General features: G+C 51.2%; 2 protein-coding genes across 4 annotated transcripts in view; one reads left to right on the plus strand and one right to left on the minus strand.

Annotated features, from left to right (window-relative positions):
- The window catches only part of KAZN (kazrin, periplakin interacting protein), a gene marked incomplete at its 3' end in the record, with an annotated part of 474,913 nt that overhangs the window by 6,784 nt on the left and 452,151 nt on the right, over positions 1–15,978 (minus strand). For all 3 annotated transcript variants that reach the window (XM_081255919.1, XM_081255920.1, XM_081255921.1), the window contains exons 9-13: positions 14,360–14,565; positions 13,858–13,976; positions 5,777–6,008; positions 4,377–4,478; positions 3,715–3,881 (exon numbers count right to left, since the gene is read on the minus strand). In XM_081255919.1, the coding sequence (XP_081112045.1) occupies positions 3,715–3,881; positions 4,377–4,478; positions 5,777–6,008; positions 13,858–13,976; positions 14,360–14,565 (826 nt within the window). The remainder of the gene's footprint in view (positions 1–3,714; positions 3,882–4,376; positions 4,479–5,776; positions 6,009–13,857; positions 13,977–14,359; positions 14,566–15,978) is intronic.
- LOC308612382 (ATP synthase subunit g, mitochondrial-like) lies at positions 1,748–2,512 on the plus strand. The gene has a single exon (XM_081224863.1). It carries the CDS (start codon positions 1,894–1,896, stop codon positions 2,203–2,205), a length of 312 nt encoding a protein of 103 aa, XP_081080989.1. The 5' UTR covers positions 1,748–1,893; the 3' UTR covers positions 2,206–2,512.

The raw sequence follows: 15,978 nt of genomic DNA on the forward strand, positions 1-15,978 counted from the left end.
TGATGACCATCGCTCTGTCCCACCCGGCCTGGGATTCAGTCCCAGGGTTGGCCTCTCAAGTCTATTTTGATGGTTCGGGATGTTTCCTCAAACTGGAATCTCTCCACCCAATCCAAGCATTCTGGGAGGACTCACCCCAAAAGACCTGCCCTGACCTTTCTCTTTCTGGAAAGCTGAAATCAGCAACAGAGAAGGAAAAGGAGCAAGAAGGCAGTAGACAGGATGAGATACCTAGACCACCGCAGAGATGGCCTGGGCAAAGCCCAGAGATCTTGGTTAATATAAACCCATCAGACCTTCCCAAGCATCTCACCACCTGCCTGGGGATCACTGTCTGCCTGGTGTTTGTTTGGCTTAGCTGGGGACTCTTGTACCAACAGCAGCGGGCTCTACAATTCCTTAGAAACTCAAGGAGTTCTGTCTTCCCCCAGCTAACTGAAAGTCTGACCCCCTGGCCCATGGCAGGGTCTCAGCAACGGGCCGCGAGGTTCTAAAATCCCACATCCCACGTGGAGACCTTGACTCATAAGCTATGACCAATATGTGGAAAAAAGCAGCATCAAGAAAAAAGGTCCTAACGGGGAGACAGGTTTGGGGTCTGGTACTGGCATTGCCTCTTGGTTCCCCGGCTGAGCAGCCTCAGATTCCTCAGAGGTAAAATGAGGAGCCTGGAGTGAATCCATTTCCTTCTTCCTTGTCCTGACATCAGGAGGACTGCTTTCATCTGGTGCCTGAAGGAGTCTCTGACCTCCCAGCAACCTAAGAACCCACCGTATTTGTGCTCCATTGAAACGTCCCTAGCGCTCACCCCCTAATCCTAGACAGTTCTCAACATACCTCCCACCTCATGGGGGGTCAAGGGTCGAATCAGTCACACAAATGTTAGTCACACGGCTAATGTTTAGCTAGAGCTGCCCCTCCAGGGCTCGGAAGATCTTAAGACTGTTACAGATCACATGGCTCCAGAAGGGAGGTAAAGGAAGGTGGAAAATTCTGAGGAGAAAAGCCGTTTGCCTGCACCTGTTGATTCATGGCTCATGGAATAGGGTTCTTGTCAAAACCACCTCAGCAAGCATAAAATGCATGAAAATGTAGATTCCCGGGCTCTGCCAGCAAATTCTGGTCCTGTAGGTCTGAGTAGGGGATGAGGTATCTGCATATTACAAGAGCACCGATGATTCGGCTGCAGGGTCTGTGAGAACTGCTTGGGTATCAGCCTGCCAGTGGGGGAGGGCAGTCCAGGGCACCTGGACCCCGCGACAGATGCACAAGTTTCTCCCACGTGCATGACATGGGGTGTGGCTCAGCCACTCCCTGAGGCCCCATGTGGTTTAGGGGTTGAGCACTCAGGCCTGACGCCGAGAGCCTCAGGTTCAAATCCGGCATCTGTCAACAGAATGAGCTCACCTTCAGCTAGACGGACCAAGAGTCAAAAAGGGTGATGACTCAAATTAGTAAACTCGGAATGAAAGAGGGGATAACGCTACATAAATAAGAGGCATTACAAGGAAATGATTATAGGATCAATTGTATGCTAACAAAATAGCTAACTTAGATGAAATGGACAAATTCTTGGAAAGATATAAACTATACACACGACTATATATAAAATAGATAACCAACAAGGACCTACTGTATAGCACAGGGAACTGTACTCAATATTTTAGAATAATCTATAAGGGAAAAGAATCTGAAAAAGAATGAACATATATATAGATATAGATATAGATATACACACACACATATATATATGTGTATATATATAGAGAGAAATGAATTGCTGTGGTGTACACCTGAAACTAACTCGATATTGTAAATCAACTATATTTCAATTAAAAATTTTTTTAAAAAGGAAGAACCTAGTCGGCACAACAGGCTTTCCGTCCCAGAACCATGGCCCAGTTTGTCCGTAACCTCGCGGAGAAGGCCCCGGCGCTGGTCAGCGCTGCTGTAACTTACTCGAAGCCTCGATTGGCCACATTTTGGCACTATGCCAAGGTTGAGCTGGTTCCTCCAACCCCTGCTGAGATCCCTACAGCTATTCAGAGCTTGAAAAAAATTATCAGTAGTGCTCAAACTGGTAGCTTCAAACAGCTTACAGTTAAGGAAGCTCTACTGAATGGTTTGGTGGCCACTGAGGTGTGGATGTGGTTTTATGTTGGTGAGATCATAGGCAAGTGTGGCATCATTGGCTATAATGTTTGAAGACCAGTCTTTGCTTTGTTATTTGGGTGTTCTTGGACCATGTGTGAGCAGACTGCTATTTGAATAAAATAAGACAATGAGTCAAAAAAAAAAAAAAGTAAGAACCTAAAAAAAGATATAAACTACTGAAACTGACTCAAGAAGAAACAGAAAATCTAAATAGACCTACAATGAGTAAAGAGTTTGGATTAGTAATAATAATAATAATAATAATAATAATAATAAACTTCCCACAAAGAAAAGCCCAGGACCAGATGGCTTCACTGGTGAATTCTACCAAATGTTTAAAGAATAACGAACAGCAATCCTTCACAAACTCTTCCCAAAAACAGAAGACGAGGGAAAACTTCCCAACTCATTCTATGAGGCCAATTTTAATCTGATAGCAAAACCAGACAAAAATATCACAAGAAAAGAAAACTACAGACCAATATCCCTTGTAAATACTGATGCAAAATTCCTCAACAAAATACTAGCAAACCTAATCCAGCAACATATAAAAAGATTATACACCATGACCAACTGGGATTTATCCTAGGAATGCAAGGTTGGTTCAACATCTGAAAATCAATCACATAATATATCACATTAATAGAATAAGGACAAATCTGGGCTCTGCCATTTACTAGCTGTTTGACCTTAGGCAAGTACCTTGGCTCTTCAGACAATTTTCTCCATCTATAAAGGAGGGATAGTGAAACTAATTTCTTAGCATTGTCATATGGATAGAATTAGTGCCCATGGCATGTGCTCAATAAATGGTCATCTAACCTTAACCACAATCATTTTAAGGAGAGAGTCCATTGGGAATTCATCTGTTCAAGTGTTTATTCTCTGGCCACTTTCTTTTTTTTTTTTTTTTGCGGTACGCGGGCCTCTCACTGTTGTGGCCTCTCCCGTTGCGGAGCACAGGCTCCGGAGGTGCAGGCTCAGTGGCCATGGCTCACGAGCCCAGCCGCTCCATGGCATGTGGGATCTTCCCGGACCGGGGCACGAACCCGTGTCCCCTGCATTGGCAGGCGGACTCTCAACCACTGCGCCACCAGGGAAGCCCTCTCTGGCCACTTTTCAGATAAGGAGCCTGGGGTAGGTGGGCTGACATGGTCTGCTCACCTAGATGGTAAAAACCACTAAGACGCCCATCCCTGTCTCCAAACCTTCGTCCCCATAGTCAGCCCTGCCTGGAACAGCCATCTCAACCTCTTAGGCCAGTGTGAATCCTCCCCAGCTCAAACCCCACCCTCACATGGCCTTCCTCATACACGCTGGTCACTCTCCCTTCTCTAAATGCCCGTTGTAACCACACACTTTATTCAAAACCTGACTTCTCCTCTACCTCTTTCTACTCTATGATGTTCAGGCTAAAGCACTGCACTTCTCTGAGCCTCAGTTTCTGGATCTGCCAAAGGAGACCGCTGTGTTGCAAAGGAACAGGTGGGACCCAGGAAGGATGGGCCAGGACCATCCGCTTCCAAAAGCTGCGAGCTGCAGCCAGCAGCCCACACTCACCTGGCCGGGTGGAAGATGGCACTCATCTCCTCCGCCAGGTGCCTCCGGAGAATGTGCTTCCCGCTGGGAATGCCCAGGGCCGTGGCCATGGCCTCAGCGTTGAACGTGGGTTCCAGCACCAGCACGGCGCCGTGGACACCACTGTTGGTCAGGTTGTCTGCGTACTCCTGAGGGCAAGACATGAGGCTGGTGAGCCACCCTACTGGCCTGAGGGGGCCCCACCTCTACTGGGGATATGCCCCCAACAGCAAGGGCTTGACCTCCGGGGACCAGTTCATTTAATACTGAGAGGGAACCCACCCCACTCTTTTAGGGCCATGAGAGCAGTGACTGGACTATTTTGTCACTGACATACCCAGATCTAGGCAGGCAGCCCATAAATGCTTGTTGAGGGAGAAGATGGATGTGGATTCAATCCCACCCTGGCTTCAGAGAGCGAGAATGGCTCAGCATTCCCTCCCGCCCCATGAGATGTGGATGCTGCTGGGGGATAGCAGGAGGGGGGAGTAGTTGCCGCCTCTTGAGGGACAGGAGGAAGGTTATTCTTGCCGGCCTGGGCAACGATGCCTCAGCCCACGCAAAAATGGATATTGATTTGCACACACACAGACGTGCATGGGATTTGCCCAAGAGTCACCCCCAGCCCCGCCATCTCCCCTCACCTTCAGGTCAATATCTCGCACCCACTTGAGCACCCGCTGGTTGGTCCATACCACGGGGTCTATGTTCTGCGTCTCGCAGCGAGCCCGGCGCTCCTGGAGGGCCTGTTGGGGTGGGGAGGGTGGGTCAGCCGGGGGGATGAGGGTCCACGGTGCTGGCAGAGACCTCAGCATGCTGATGTGAGGCTCCTGGCCAGGCCATCCACGGCTGCTCTGGCCACGTCGATCCTTTCATTCTGGAAAATGGGGAGAAGCCCACTTCCGGGGTGAAGGAGCCTGGAGGCAAAGCCGCCTGCATCCGGAGGCTGGGGCTGCCTGGGACCCACGGCGGCTGCCTGGTTGTGTATCCCAGCCCCCTGCTCACCTGACTTGGAGCAGGGGCTCCATGCGTGTTTGTGGAGGGACGTCCCCAGATGAGGCCACCCATGTCCACACTTCACCGTCATGATCGGCCCACTCGTCACCTCCTGTACCAGGCTGGGGCTCCTGGGGGCGGGGCCTGCGTCCTCACCACTTCCTGTGCTCAGGGCTCTGCGTTGGGTGTCTGAGAAGGTCATGAAGACCCCTCTTCTGTCCCTCTCCCCCCACCCCTGGATTGCCTGTGCTCTGACGGTGCTCTAAGAAAAGTAAGCCCGCTGCACTCAGCCCCACAGACCCCAGCAGCCTGGGGCCCCTCCCTCGGGGGACTATTTGGGGACAGGTGCCAGTAGGCCTTGGAGGAGCTGAAGCAGATGCCCTGGGCTCTCTGGCTTGGCAGCACTCAGAACAAGGGGCACTCAGAGTCCGAACTCTATATGCCCTACAGTCCCCCAGCTACCTGTTTGCACTCGCGTTCACCCTCCCACCTCAAACCCAGCATGGGAACCACATGGGACTCTCAGATCTTCTGCTGACACTGGTCTGTCCTCTGGGCCTTAGTGTATGCTGTTCCCTCTCTGGGCTGCTTTCCCCCTCATATCTTCTATTGACTGATCCCTGAAATTCCTCCTTCAGGTCTCACTTTAGGTGTCACTACCTCTGGTAGGGCTTCTCTGGTCCCTCTGGAAGCTTCTCCTTTGGGTTTTCAGAAAACCCTGGGCTTCTCTCATTGGGACAACCTTCCATGATGTTGTGACCACAAGCTTCTTTGTGGTTTCCCCTGATAAGCAGTGAGTCCTTGGAGGAGGAGTGTTTCCCGTTTCCCCTGAATTGAGCACAGGGTCTGGCCCATCCCCAATAAGCAGTTGTTTAAAGGAGGGAGGGAGAGAGGAAGGGATGGATGGGTGGATGGATGGATGGACAGGTAGAAGGAGGGATGAACAGATAGATGGGTGGGCGGATGAGCAGGTGGTTGGATGGACAGACAGTGGATGCGGAGAGGGAAGCAGGACTGTGGAAGGTGCCCCCCTCACCCCGCTTCTCACCTCCCTGCTGAAGTTCACTTGATACAGCAGCTCGATTCCCAGCAGGATGCTGATCTGGTGGAACTTCTTGGACACATTCAGGTGCTTCTCCAGGTCCCGCTTCATCAGGGAGTTCAGCATCCGCCCATCGACCAGGTGGTTTTGGAAGGCCTGGGAGTACTGGGACAGGCCGATGTCATTCAGCCAGGCCTTGGCCACCCAGTGATGGTCCAGGTCAGCGGCTTTGGACAGGCTGGTGAGGAGAGACACAGCCGGAGAGAGGGGGGTGGGTGGGGAAAGGTGGCAGAAACAGAAGAACAGGGAGAAATGGGGGCAGAGATGAGCAGAGATGAAGAATGAGAAGCAAAACAATGGCGGGGAGGGGACACAGACATAGAAATGAACAGGGATGGAGTGGAGAGACAGAGAGGAAGAAAGACAGAGGGAAGAGGTGGGGAGAGGTGGATGGAGGGGAGAGAGAGAGGAGACAGGGAGAGACACAGGGAGAGGGGGACAGAGACATAGGAGAGAGACACAGACACAGAGGAGACAGAGAGAAACAGAGAGAGAGGCAGACAGACACAGAGAGACAGAGACAGAGGGAGAGACAGAAACAGAGAGCAAGCCCCAGAGAACAAAAAAGGGATCAGCAGACAGGCAGAGGGAACAAGAAGAGAAGAGACCACGTTCAGACACACTGAGAGTGGAAAGGGACAATGACAGAGCCGCAGGGACGAATGCAGCAGTAAGCAGCACCTCTGGGGACCCCGGCACCCCCCACCCCCCACCCAGAGTCACACAGCGACACGTCTTGGAATCAGAAATAAACCCCACGTTTTGCTTATTCCAAGTCCTCTCTCCTCACCGCCGTATCTCAGATTTTCTGTATCCCACCGAGAACTTCACCCAGTGCCATGCGCATGCGCACGTAGTAGGCGCACAACGAATACGTCTCAAAAGGATAAAAGTGTGGTCCTCTCAGATGTCATTCCCCTGCTCGCCACAGGGTGGCAGCCTCGCACAATGAATGAGGACGGCGCCTCCCACCTGCGGAGGAACTTTGAGAAACGACCGGAGGTGATGCCGGGTAAGGGAGCTGTATTGCTGAAGTGGGAGCCTCGGGGGACCACAAAGGGATCCGGATGCGAAAGAGAAATAATGGGCTTACGGAGTGACGCCGCCCTCCTCCCCAGGCCTGGGACCTGGGCCGGCAGAGGGAGCACCCCTCACCCACTCCCCAGCTGGGGTGGGATGGAGGCTGTGAGTAGAACACCCTACCGGCCAAGGTGGAGACCTGGGTGGGGTTTTCAACCTCACTTGACTCCGCTTCCTCCTTTCTACTCTTCACCGCTCACTCTACGCACCGTCCTCTGCCCCCGGACTTCGTCTTCTAACTGGTCTCCCTGCCTCTGGGGCCCCTCCAGGCCCTTCCCTAGGATGGAGATAGCGGATCACGCCCCTCCCCTTCTGCTGGTGTCCTCGATGGCTCCTCATTTCCTTCCTCAGCTCCAAGAATGTGTATTGAGCAGCTACTTAGCTCCGTGCCGGGTAGATGCGGCCTTACAAGGGGCACATCTCCCATCTTCACCCCTTCCCTTCCCCACCCCTACACTCTCCCATCTGGGGCTAACCTCCATTTCCAGGGCTCTGGATGACATCTGTTAACAGGGACTTGCAAGTTCACATCTCTCCTCGCTCGCCTCTTCTGAGCCCCGGATCCTAACCAGCTGCCCTCTTGACATCTCCTCCTGGCACGGGCATCTCAAATTTAACAGGCTCCAAATGAAATGCCCGTCCTCTCTCCCATCTCTCCATCCTCACTTGCCCCGCCTCTCCCCTCCCCCACTCTGTCCATCTATCAATCACTCTGGTCAGTGTGTCCATCCCCTTGTCTCCTTTTCTGGGGTCAAGCCATGGCCACCTCTGGCATAAATTTCCGCAGCTGCCTCCTGACTGCCCCCACCCCACCCCCTTGCCCCTTCTAATCCACTTTCCCCGTGGCTGCCAGATGGCCTTTTAAATACATCCATCAGATCATGTCACACTTCTACTTAAAACGCTCTCTTAGAGGAATCTTCAGTGCATATTACTAAGTGAAAGAAGCCAATCCAAAAAGGCTACATACTGTATGATTTCAACTATAGGACATTCTGGAAAAGGCAAAACTACGGAGACAGAAAAAAGACCAGTGGTTTCCAGGGTTTGGGAGAGAGGGAGGGATGAAAAGGTAGAGCACAGAGGATTTTTAGGGCAGTGAAACTATTCAGTATGGTACCGTCATGATGGATGCACTCCATTATACGTTTGTCCAAATCCATAGAATGTATAGCACCAAGAGTGAACCTTACTGTAAACTATGGACTTTGGGTAACAATGATGTGTCACTGTAGGTTCAACTGAAACAAATATTCCATCTGGAGGGGGATGTCGATAATGGGAGGCAATGCACCTGTGAGGGCAGGCGGTTTATGGGAAATCTCTGTAGCTTCCCCTCAGTTTTGCTGTGAAACTAAAACTGCTCTAAAAAATAAAGTCTTTAAAAATGAGGGAGGAGGGCTTCCCTGGTGGCGCAGTGGTTGAGAGTCCGCCTGCCGATGCAGGGGACACGGGTTCGTGCCCCGGTCTGGGAAGATCCCACATGCCGCAGAGCGGCTGGGCCCGTGAGCCATGGCTGCTGAGCCTGCGCGTCCGGAGTCTGTGCTCTGCAGGGGGAGAGGCCACAACAGTGAGAGGCCCGCCTACCGCAAAAAAAAAAAAAAAAAAAAAAAAAAAAATGAGGGAGGAAACAGAGACTTTTTTAAACAAGCAAAATTGAAAGAATTCATCACAGAGGAATGAACTACAAGAAATGTAAAAGGAGTTTCTTCGAGAGGAAAGAAAATAATAACCACATGGAAATTTGGACTACACAAAAGAATAAAGAGAACTCCTAAAACTGAACACAACAGACAAATAACCCGATTCAGAAATGGGCAAAGGACTTGAATAAACATTTTTCCAAAGAAGATATAAGAATGGCTAATAGGCCCATGAAAAGATGCTCAATATCACTAATCATGAGGGAAATGCAAATCAAAACTGTGATAAAATACCACTCCATACCCATTAGGATGGCTACTATCAAAAAAACCAGAAAACAAGTGTTGGCAAGGATGTGGAGAAATTGGAACCCTTATGCACTGCTGGTGAGGATGTACAATGGTATAGCTTCTGTGGAAAACAGTATGACTGTTCCTCAGAAAATTAAAAATAGAATTATCATATGATGCGGCAATTCCACTTTTGAATATATATCCAAAAGTATTGAAATCAGGGTCTTGAAGAGATATTTGTACATCCAGGTTCATTGTAGCAATATTCACAAGAGCTAACATGTAGAAACAACCCAAGTGTCCACTGATGGATGAATAGATAAGCAAAATGGGCTACATACATAAAAGGGAATCTTTTTCAGCCTTAAAAAGGAAGGAAATTTTCTCACATGCTACAACATGGATGAATCTTGAGGACATTATGCTAAGTGAAATAAGCCAGTCACAGACAAATACTCTGTGATTCCACTTATATGATGTACTTAGGGTAGTCAGATTCCTAGAGAAAGTAGAATGGTGGTTGCAGGTATCCTAGGGGGAGGATTAGCGTTAATGGGTACAGTTTCAGTTTTACAAGATGAAAAGAGTTATTGGGAGGGGGCTTCCCTGGTGGCGCAGTGGTTGAGAGTCCGCCTGCTGATGCAGGGAACACGGGTTCGTGCCCCGGTCCGGGATGGTCCCACATGCCGCGGAGCGGCTGGGCCCATGAACCATGGCCGCTGAGCCTGCGCGTCCGGAGCCTGTGCTCCGCAACGGGAGAGGCCACAACAGTGAGAGGCCCGCGAACCCAAAAAAAAAAAAAAAAAAGAGTTACTGGGAGGGATGGTGGTGATGGCTGCACGACAATGTGAATATATTTAATGCCACTGAACTGGACACTTAAACATGGTTAAGATGGTAAATTTTGTGTATTTTAACAAAATAAAAAATATTTTTTAAAAAGATGATTGGAAATGGTAAATAATCTTGGTAAATATTTTCCTCATTTGCTAATCTCCTTAAAAGATAATGGCCAGTTCAAAAGAAAAATAATAACCATATATTATGGAGGATATATATATATATGTATATATATAGACAATAGTACAAAGGAAGGAGGAAAAAGCATGTTACACTACACACAAAGTTGTATACTATTATTTGAAGATAGTGTTAAGCTTTCTGTGTATTGTAAGCTATAGAGCAATAATTAAAAATAACACAAAGAAGTATAGCTCATAAGCCAGGAGTGGGAACACTCAATAAAAAGCCAGTAAAAGAGGGAAAAAAGAACAGAGTAGATTTGAATAAAATAAAACAAGGAAACTCTCCTGTGGTGCCCCTTTGCAGGGATAAAATCTGAAATCGGAAGTCCTTGGGGTGACCTCACAGGTCCGGGCTCCCCCTCCCACCGGGCTTGGGCTGGAAGCACTTCCGGGATGCCCTGAGGCTTTTGCTCCTCGGGTGGTGGGGGTCCCCGCCTCACCCAGCGCCCATTTCCTTCCAGCCCTGCCCAGGTTCTCCCCTCCCCTCCCCTCTCCTCCCCACCCAGGTGTCAGCTCCCACCTTGCAGAGGCTGCCTCTGACGGTGCTGCCTGAACTTGCCCCCTGGCCTGCTGCTCTGCTTCTAACAATTCCCTTCACAGCACCGATCACACGTCGAACTTTACAAATGAATTCTCTGCGCCCAGGGACTGTGGTCTCTAGGCTCTGAGTCAGCCTAGTGCTGAATGCGTAGCAGACATATCATCGCAAGGACTGAGGGCAGAAAGGTGGGCTCCCGGCTTCGCTGGCCTCCTCCCGCCCCTCGGCCACCCAGAACCACTGGGTCTGCCCCCAAGGGCCAGGGCCTCCCGGCCTCCTGGGCTGTTCTCCACCCTACCCTCTTCACCTGCTTAACTCCTGCAAGACTCTGTTGAGATATGGCTCTCCTCAAAGCCTTCCAGGACCCCTGTGCTAGGTCAAGACCCTCCTTGTGTCCAGAGCCTCTTCAGAGTCCTCGCATTTGTCACACTGGGGAATTGCTGCTCGTCTGGCCAGCTGTCCACTGGACCATCAGCTCCTGGAGGGCAGGACCGGGTGTGGCGTGTCCACGAATGCCCAGGCTTCCCACCTGGCTCAGAGCTAATGCCCAACAGCTTCTGGTTTAGAGTCCAGTGCAAGGAAGACAGGGCAAGGCTGGGCAAGGGGGGCACCGGCTCCAGGCTTCCCAGAGGCTGCCCAGCACCCAACTCCTGAGCTGTAACCTTCTGGCCCAAGACAAGCTCCCTTCTAGGATGAGAAGGTGCCTGGGTGACCTGTTCCAGCCTCGTCACTTCAGAGGGACTCTTCCCAGGCCCAGCTGTCGTTGCTCTCTTCCCTGGGAAAGGGGCTGAAGCTCACGGTCTCTGAATCAGATGCTGTTGGGCCTTTGATGGAGACCAGAAGACTTCTTTCCCGTCTGAAGGAAGGGTCTGCTCAGCAAATCAATGGTGCAGCCAGACGTGGGGTGTGGGGTGGGAGGGGGGCCCCTTTATAATCAGCAGTATCCCTCTGCATGCTGATCATTAATGCACTCCTGCCCTTCCAAATGGTTCTCTTTCCATTAAAGTTGTCCCCATGGGGCCTCAGCTTGGCAACACTTTCCCAGCTGTTGGTGTGAGCCACTGTAAGCGCCGAAGGTGAATGAAACAGAATGATTTAAAAAGTAATTCAAACATTTTATAAAATTTGACACTGCCCCCTCCTCAAACTGGGACCAAATTAGATCCTGAAATCCGAGTTTGGACACAGAATTTCAATGTCATCTGGGTCATTGTTCAGCACAGAAAACATGAGGCCACTCTAGCTCCATCAGCCTTAGATGAAAGACCTCGTGCCTCTGCACCTCGGTTTCCTCTTCTGTAAAATGGGGCTACTCCTGCTTGCCTCCTGGGATAAAAGTGATAAGAGAAGGTAAAGTCCTTAGCTCAGGGTCTGGGATGCATTCAGTGTTCCAGAAATAATAGTAGCAGGAGCTACATCGTTGATGTTTTGAACACAAAGGCAACTTGGGAGAGTGGAAAGGGAATTGACTTTGAAGTCAGATCTTTTGTAGTGTGACTTTGTGTCCATTATTTCTCTGGCTTCACTTTCTCCACCTTTAAAATGGGGGTAAGAATGTCTACCCTGCCCTGATGTTGTGATGGTCAAATAATATCATGTCCATAAAGTGAGGGACAGGTTGTCAGGGGTTGGCAGATTTTGTTGTCAGGATTTTAGAGGTAAGGGGAGCCAGGCCCAGAGAGGGCAATGTCATGCCCAGAGTCACACAGGATGTATTCTCAAAGATGACCTCACCGGGGTTCTTACCCTAGAGTTCACAGCCCCCTCAAAGTTCCACAGGTGGGTCAGAGAGTCCCAGAATGCAAAGTTGTGAAGTTTTGTGTATTTCTTCTGGGGCAAGTTTCGGAAGTTCTTATTAGATTCTCAAAGGGGCCATGATCACACACAGTTAAAGAGCCACTATCCTAATTTAACCCCCTTTACTTCACAGGTGGAGAAACCAAGTCCCACAGAGGGCAAGGTCACAGGGCAAGTTAGAGACAGGCCAGGATTCCTTAGGGAATGGAGCCTTTAAATGAAGGCCCCTCCCTGCTCTAGGAGGCCCTGGGTGTCTAATGCCCAGGCCCGTGGTTTTGGAACAGTCCTGCTTATGGCTCTCATAAATTTTCAAAATCTGTTCACATCTGGCTGATGAGTTGAATCCATCCCTTTCCAGGCGCTACGAGGTTCTGAAGGGTCTGCTGAATTTGGGGGGAACTTTTTGAGAGGTGAGGCAGGCAGCCCCAGCCTGTTCAAGTAACCTTGATCATGTTGAGGATGGGGGTGGTTGGGAGGCATTTCTAGCTTGGATGGCCCAGGATGGTGAGCTTTGGGGGATCGGGGGAAGGCACTGGGTAGGGGTGGGTGGTGAGTGTGAGGTGCTTACGGGACCCCCAGGAGGGGAAGCTCAGCTGGGTTGCAAGCTCCTGCCCTGCTCTCCCCTGCCCCCAACTCTCCACTCCTCCACCCCTCCCCCACCCCAGCCCTGCCGTCTAGGAGGGTCCAGACCTGCTGACAGGGCCCAGCGCCTTCTTGCTTTGCTTGTTGTGAGTTGCTGCCTGAGTTTCTGATCACATCTCATCTCTATTTCCTGTCACCTCGGAATCACTCTCCGGGACACCCAGGAATTTGCTTTTCCTGCTTCTAAACCAGCCTTCTTTCCTACCTCCAGCCCCCTCTTTTTTTTTGTAATCCACAAAGCTGCTTCTGCAAATAATAAATAGCACGCACCACCAGGTTTGATTAATTAACTGCACAAAAATGCTGGGGAAACCAGTGAAGGAGATAATTATGCAAAACAGATAGTGTCAGGTTTACCAGCTACTTTTCTTCCCCCTCCTGCACTCTGAGGACTTGGGGGGAGGGGTTCTTCCCCTTTCCCTGGAGCTGCTTGGTGAAAAGAGGGGCTCCCCAATAAGTCCTGCTCACAAAGGTCAGGAGAGAGGCAGGCAGGAGGGGGTTTGGGGGGTAATGAGCAATGGGGGCAGGGTGCCGCGCTGGGGACACACCTGATGGGCCATCTTCAGCCATTCCCAGGTGCGCTTGCCGATAGACGCCCCCTCCCACCTGGCCCCAAACCAGGCCCATTTCTTCTCTTCCTCCCTGCTTTAGGCTCTTACCTGGAATGGTAAGAGCTGGGCTTTGAGCACATTTGGGCCAAATTCCCCAGATCCACTGGGGCTGCCCCACCTCCCAGACAGAGGAGTTCTGGGGGGCGTGAAGCCCCCTGACTCCCGCACCGGGGAGATCATAGGGCATTTGCGGCCTCACTGAGTTTGTTCTCCATCTTTCTACGGGGAGGGCCGGCCCAGAGTGGGGCTAGGCTGTGCTCGGGCCCCTGCCCAGTGGCATCCAGGGCCCTGGCACTCCTCCCGCCTGGCCCAGCTCACAGCGCCCGCTCCACCCCGAGGAGGCGAGGGCTCGCGTGGGCTCTCTTCCCCTCCCCTCGGAGCCCAGGCGCCGGCTCACCTCCTGCCCGCCTCGGCGTCGCGGTAGTCCTCGATGGCCAGCCGGAGCTTGCGCCGGTGCAGGGAGCTGCACACGCCCAGGCCCAGCTCCAGGTCCTCGTCACTCAGGCTCAGCAGCACCTGCGCCGGGCAGGTGGGGACTGAGCGCCGGAAGGGAGGCGTGAGGGCGGGGACCCAAGGCGCCCCTCCCCTCAGTGGGCGCACAGCCCCGGGAATGTCTCTGCAGCCGCCTCGCCTCCAGCCACTGCTCCATGAGGCCAGGCGGTGGAATCGCTGACCTGGCTGAAAGGGCCCGCTAGTCCTGCCCTGCGTCCCTCCAGCCAGGTAAGGGAAGGTTAGTCCCATTTTAAAGACGAGGAGGCTGAGGCTCAGAAGGGCTGTGTGCCTTGTCGGAGAGACACAATGGTCTACTGGAGCCTGAACCCAGTTCAGCTAGCTCCTCTAACCCAGAGGATGGGATGGTGGAGGGGGGCGTTCCCACGGGGGTCCGGCAGGTGCCCTACCTTCCCACTCTTGACGTTCTCTGCACAGGCCTTGACGTACATGGGCATGGCCATGACCACCTCCAGCCAGGCCTGGACGGTGCCGGCCTTCCAGTGCGACATGGGCGTGGTCCTGACCAGCTCCACCTGCTGCAGCCGGTCCGTCTGCTCCTCGCCCTCGGACAGGCTGAGGCTCTGTCGCGTGGGGCTGCACTGACTGTCCGAGTCTGCAACACACAAGCACACAGGGCCGTGCTGGGGAGTGGGGTGAGGGGCAGGGCAGGAGCTGCAGGGGGCAGGGACTGGGCAGGCTGTGCCCCCTGAGTCTGCACCCCAGGCGATGCAGGGGGTGGGCAGGGATGTCTTTCCCCCCACGCATTTCTTCTTTTCAGAATCCAAACGGCTTTTGTTTTGTTTTGCCGCCCCTCCCCCAGCCCAAAGTAATCTGTGCCCTCTAAAAGAAAAGAATTTTAAAAACTTAATCCAGAAAAGAATAGAAATAAAATAGAAAGTGAAAATCACCCCAAATCCTACGCTACCCAGAGATAGCAGCTGCTAGTATTTAGTTAAACGGTCTTTGGGATACACACATGCCTACGCTTACAAACAAGCACAGATCCCCACATTTACATGATGTGTTCCATTTTGTAATATGCTGTTCTCATTTACACGACGGAGGACACCCTTCCATCTCAGCAGAGACTGCACAGGATTCGTCAAAGGGATGCTCTGAATCTATTTCACCCGCTGCCTGTTGATGGGTCTGGGCTGTCCCTCATTTTTCACTATTGTAAACAACGCCAAGGCAGTCATCTTTGGGCAACTGGGTGATTTATATTTTTAGGATAAATGGAGCCCCAGCTCTATTCCTTAACACACCGAAGCCTGTTTCTGGAGTGGCCCTCACAGACAAAAACGTCTCTCCACCAGCATTTTCCAACCCCATTCCTTAATCCATGGTCAGCTGCATCAACACTTGATAAATATACCAAATTCAGGTGGTGAAGAGTCAACCGAGAAGGGAGAAGAATCTTTCTCTAAAGCAGGTTAAATGGAAACCCAAATGGATAAACTCAATACCGTGAGAGATGACAAGTATTAAAAAATAAGCCTGGGCTTCCCTGGTGGCGCAGTGGTTGAGTCCGCCTGCCGAAGCAGGAGACGCGGGTTCGTGCCCCTGTCCGGGAAGATCCCACATGCCGCGGAGCGGCTGGGTGCATGAGCCATGGCCCCTGAGCCTGCGCGTCTGGAGCCTGTGCTCCGCAACAGGAGAGGCCACAACAGTGAGAGGCCCGCGTACCGCAAAAAAAAAAAAAAAAAAAAAAAGCCTGATTTGAAATGACTCTATATTATATTGTATATTATAAGTCATTCTAACATGTAAAAAATGCATATCCATCAAATCGGCACATAGTAAAACAATGGGTATGGAGAACACAAAAATGTTATAGTTACTGAGTTTGGAAGTATGAGGTTATTTCCCTCTTGCTATAACTCTGGGTATCATCAAAGTTCCATAATAAACATGTATAAGTTTATAATGAAAAAATTGGAAAAATTAAAAAATTAGGAAGCAGTATAAATGGTTATGGATGGGAGTTTGAATGAATCATTCTCCATTCGTATGTTGGAATATAAAC

This window comes from Mesoplodon bidens (genome assembly GCF_964165515.1).
Source record: "Mesoplodon bidens genome assembly, chromosome: 2".
NCBI classification, from domain to species: Eukaryota; Metazoa; Chordata; class Mammalia; order Artiodactyla; family Ziphiidae; genus Mesoplodon; species Mesoplodon bidens.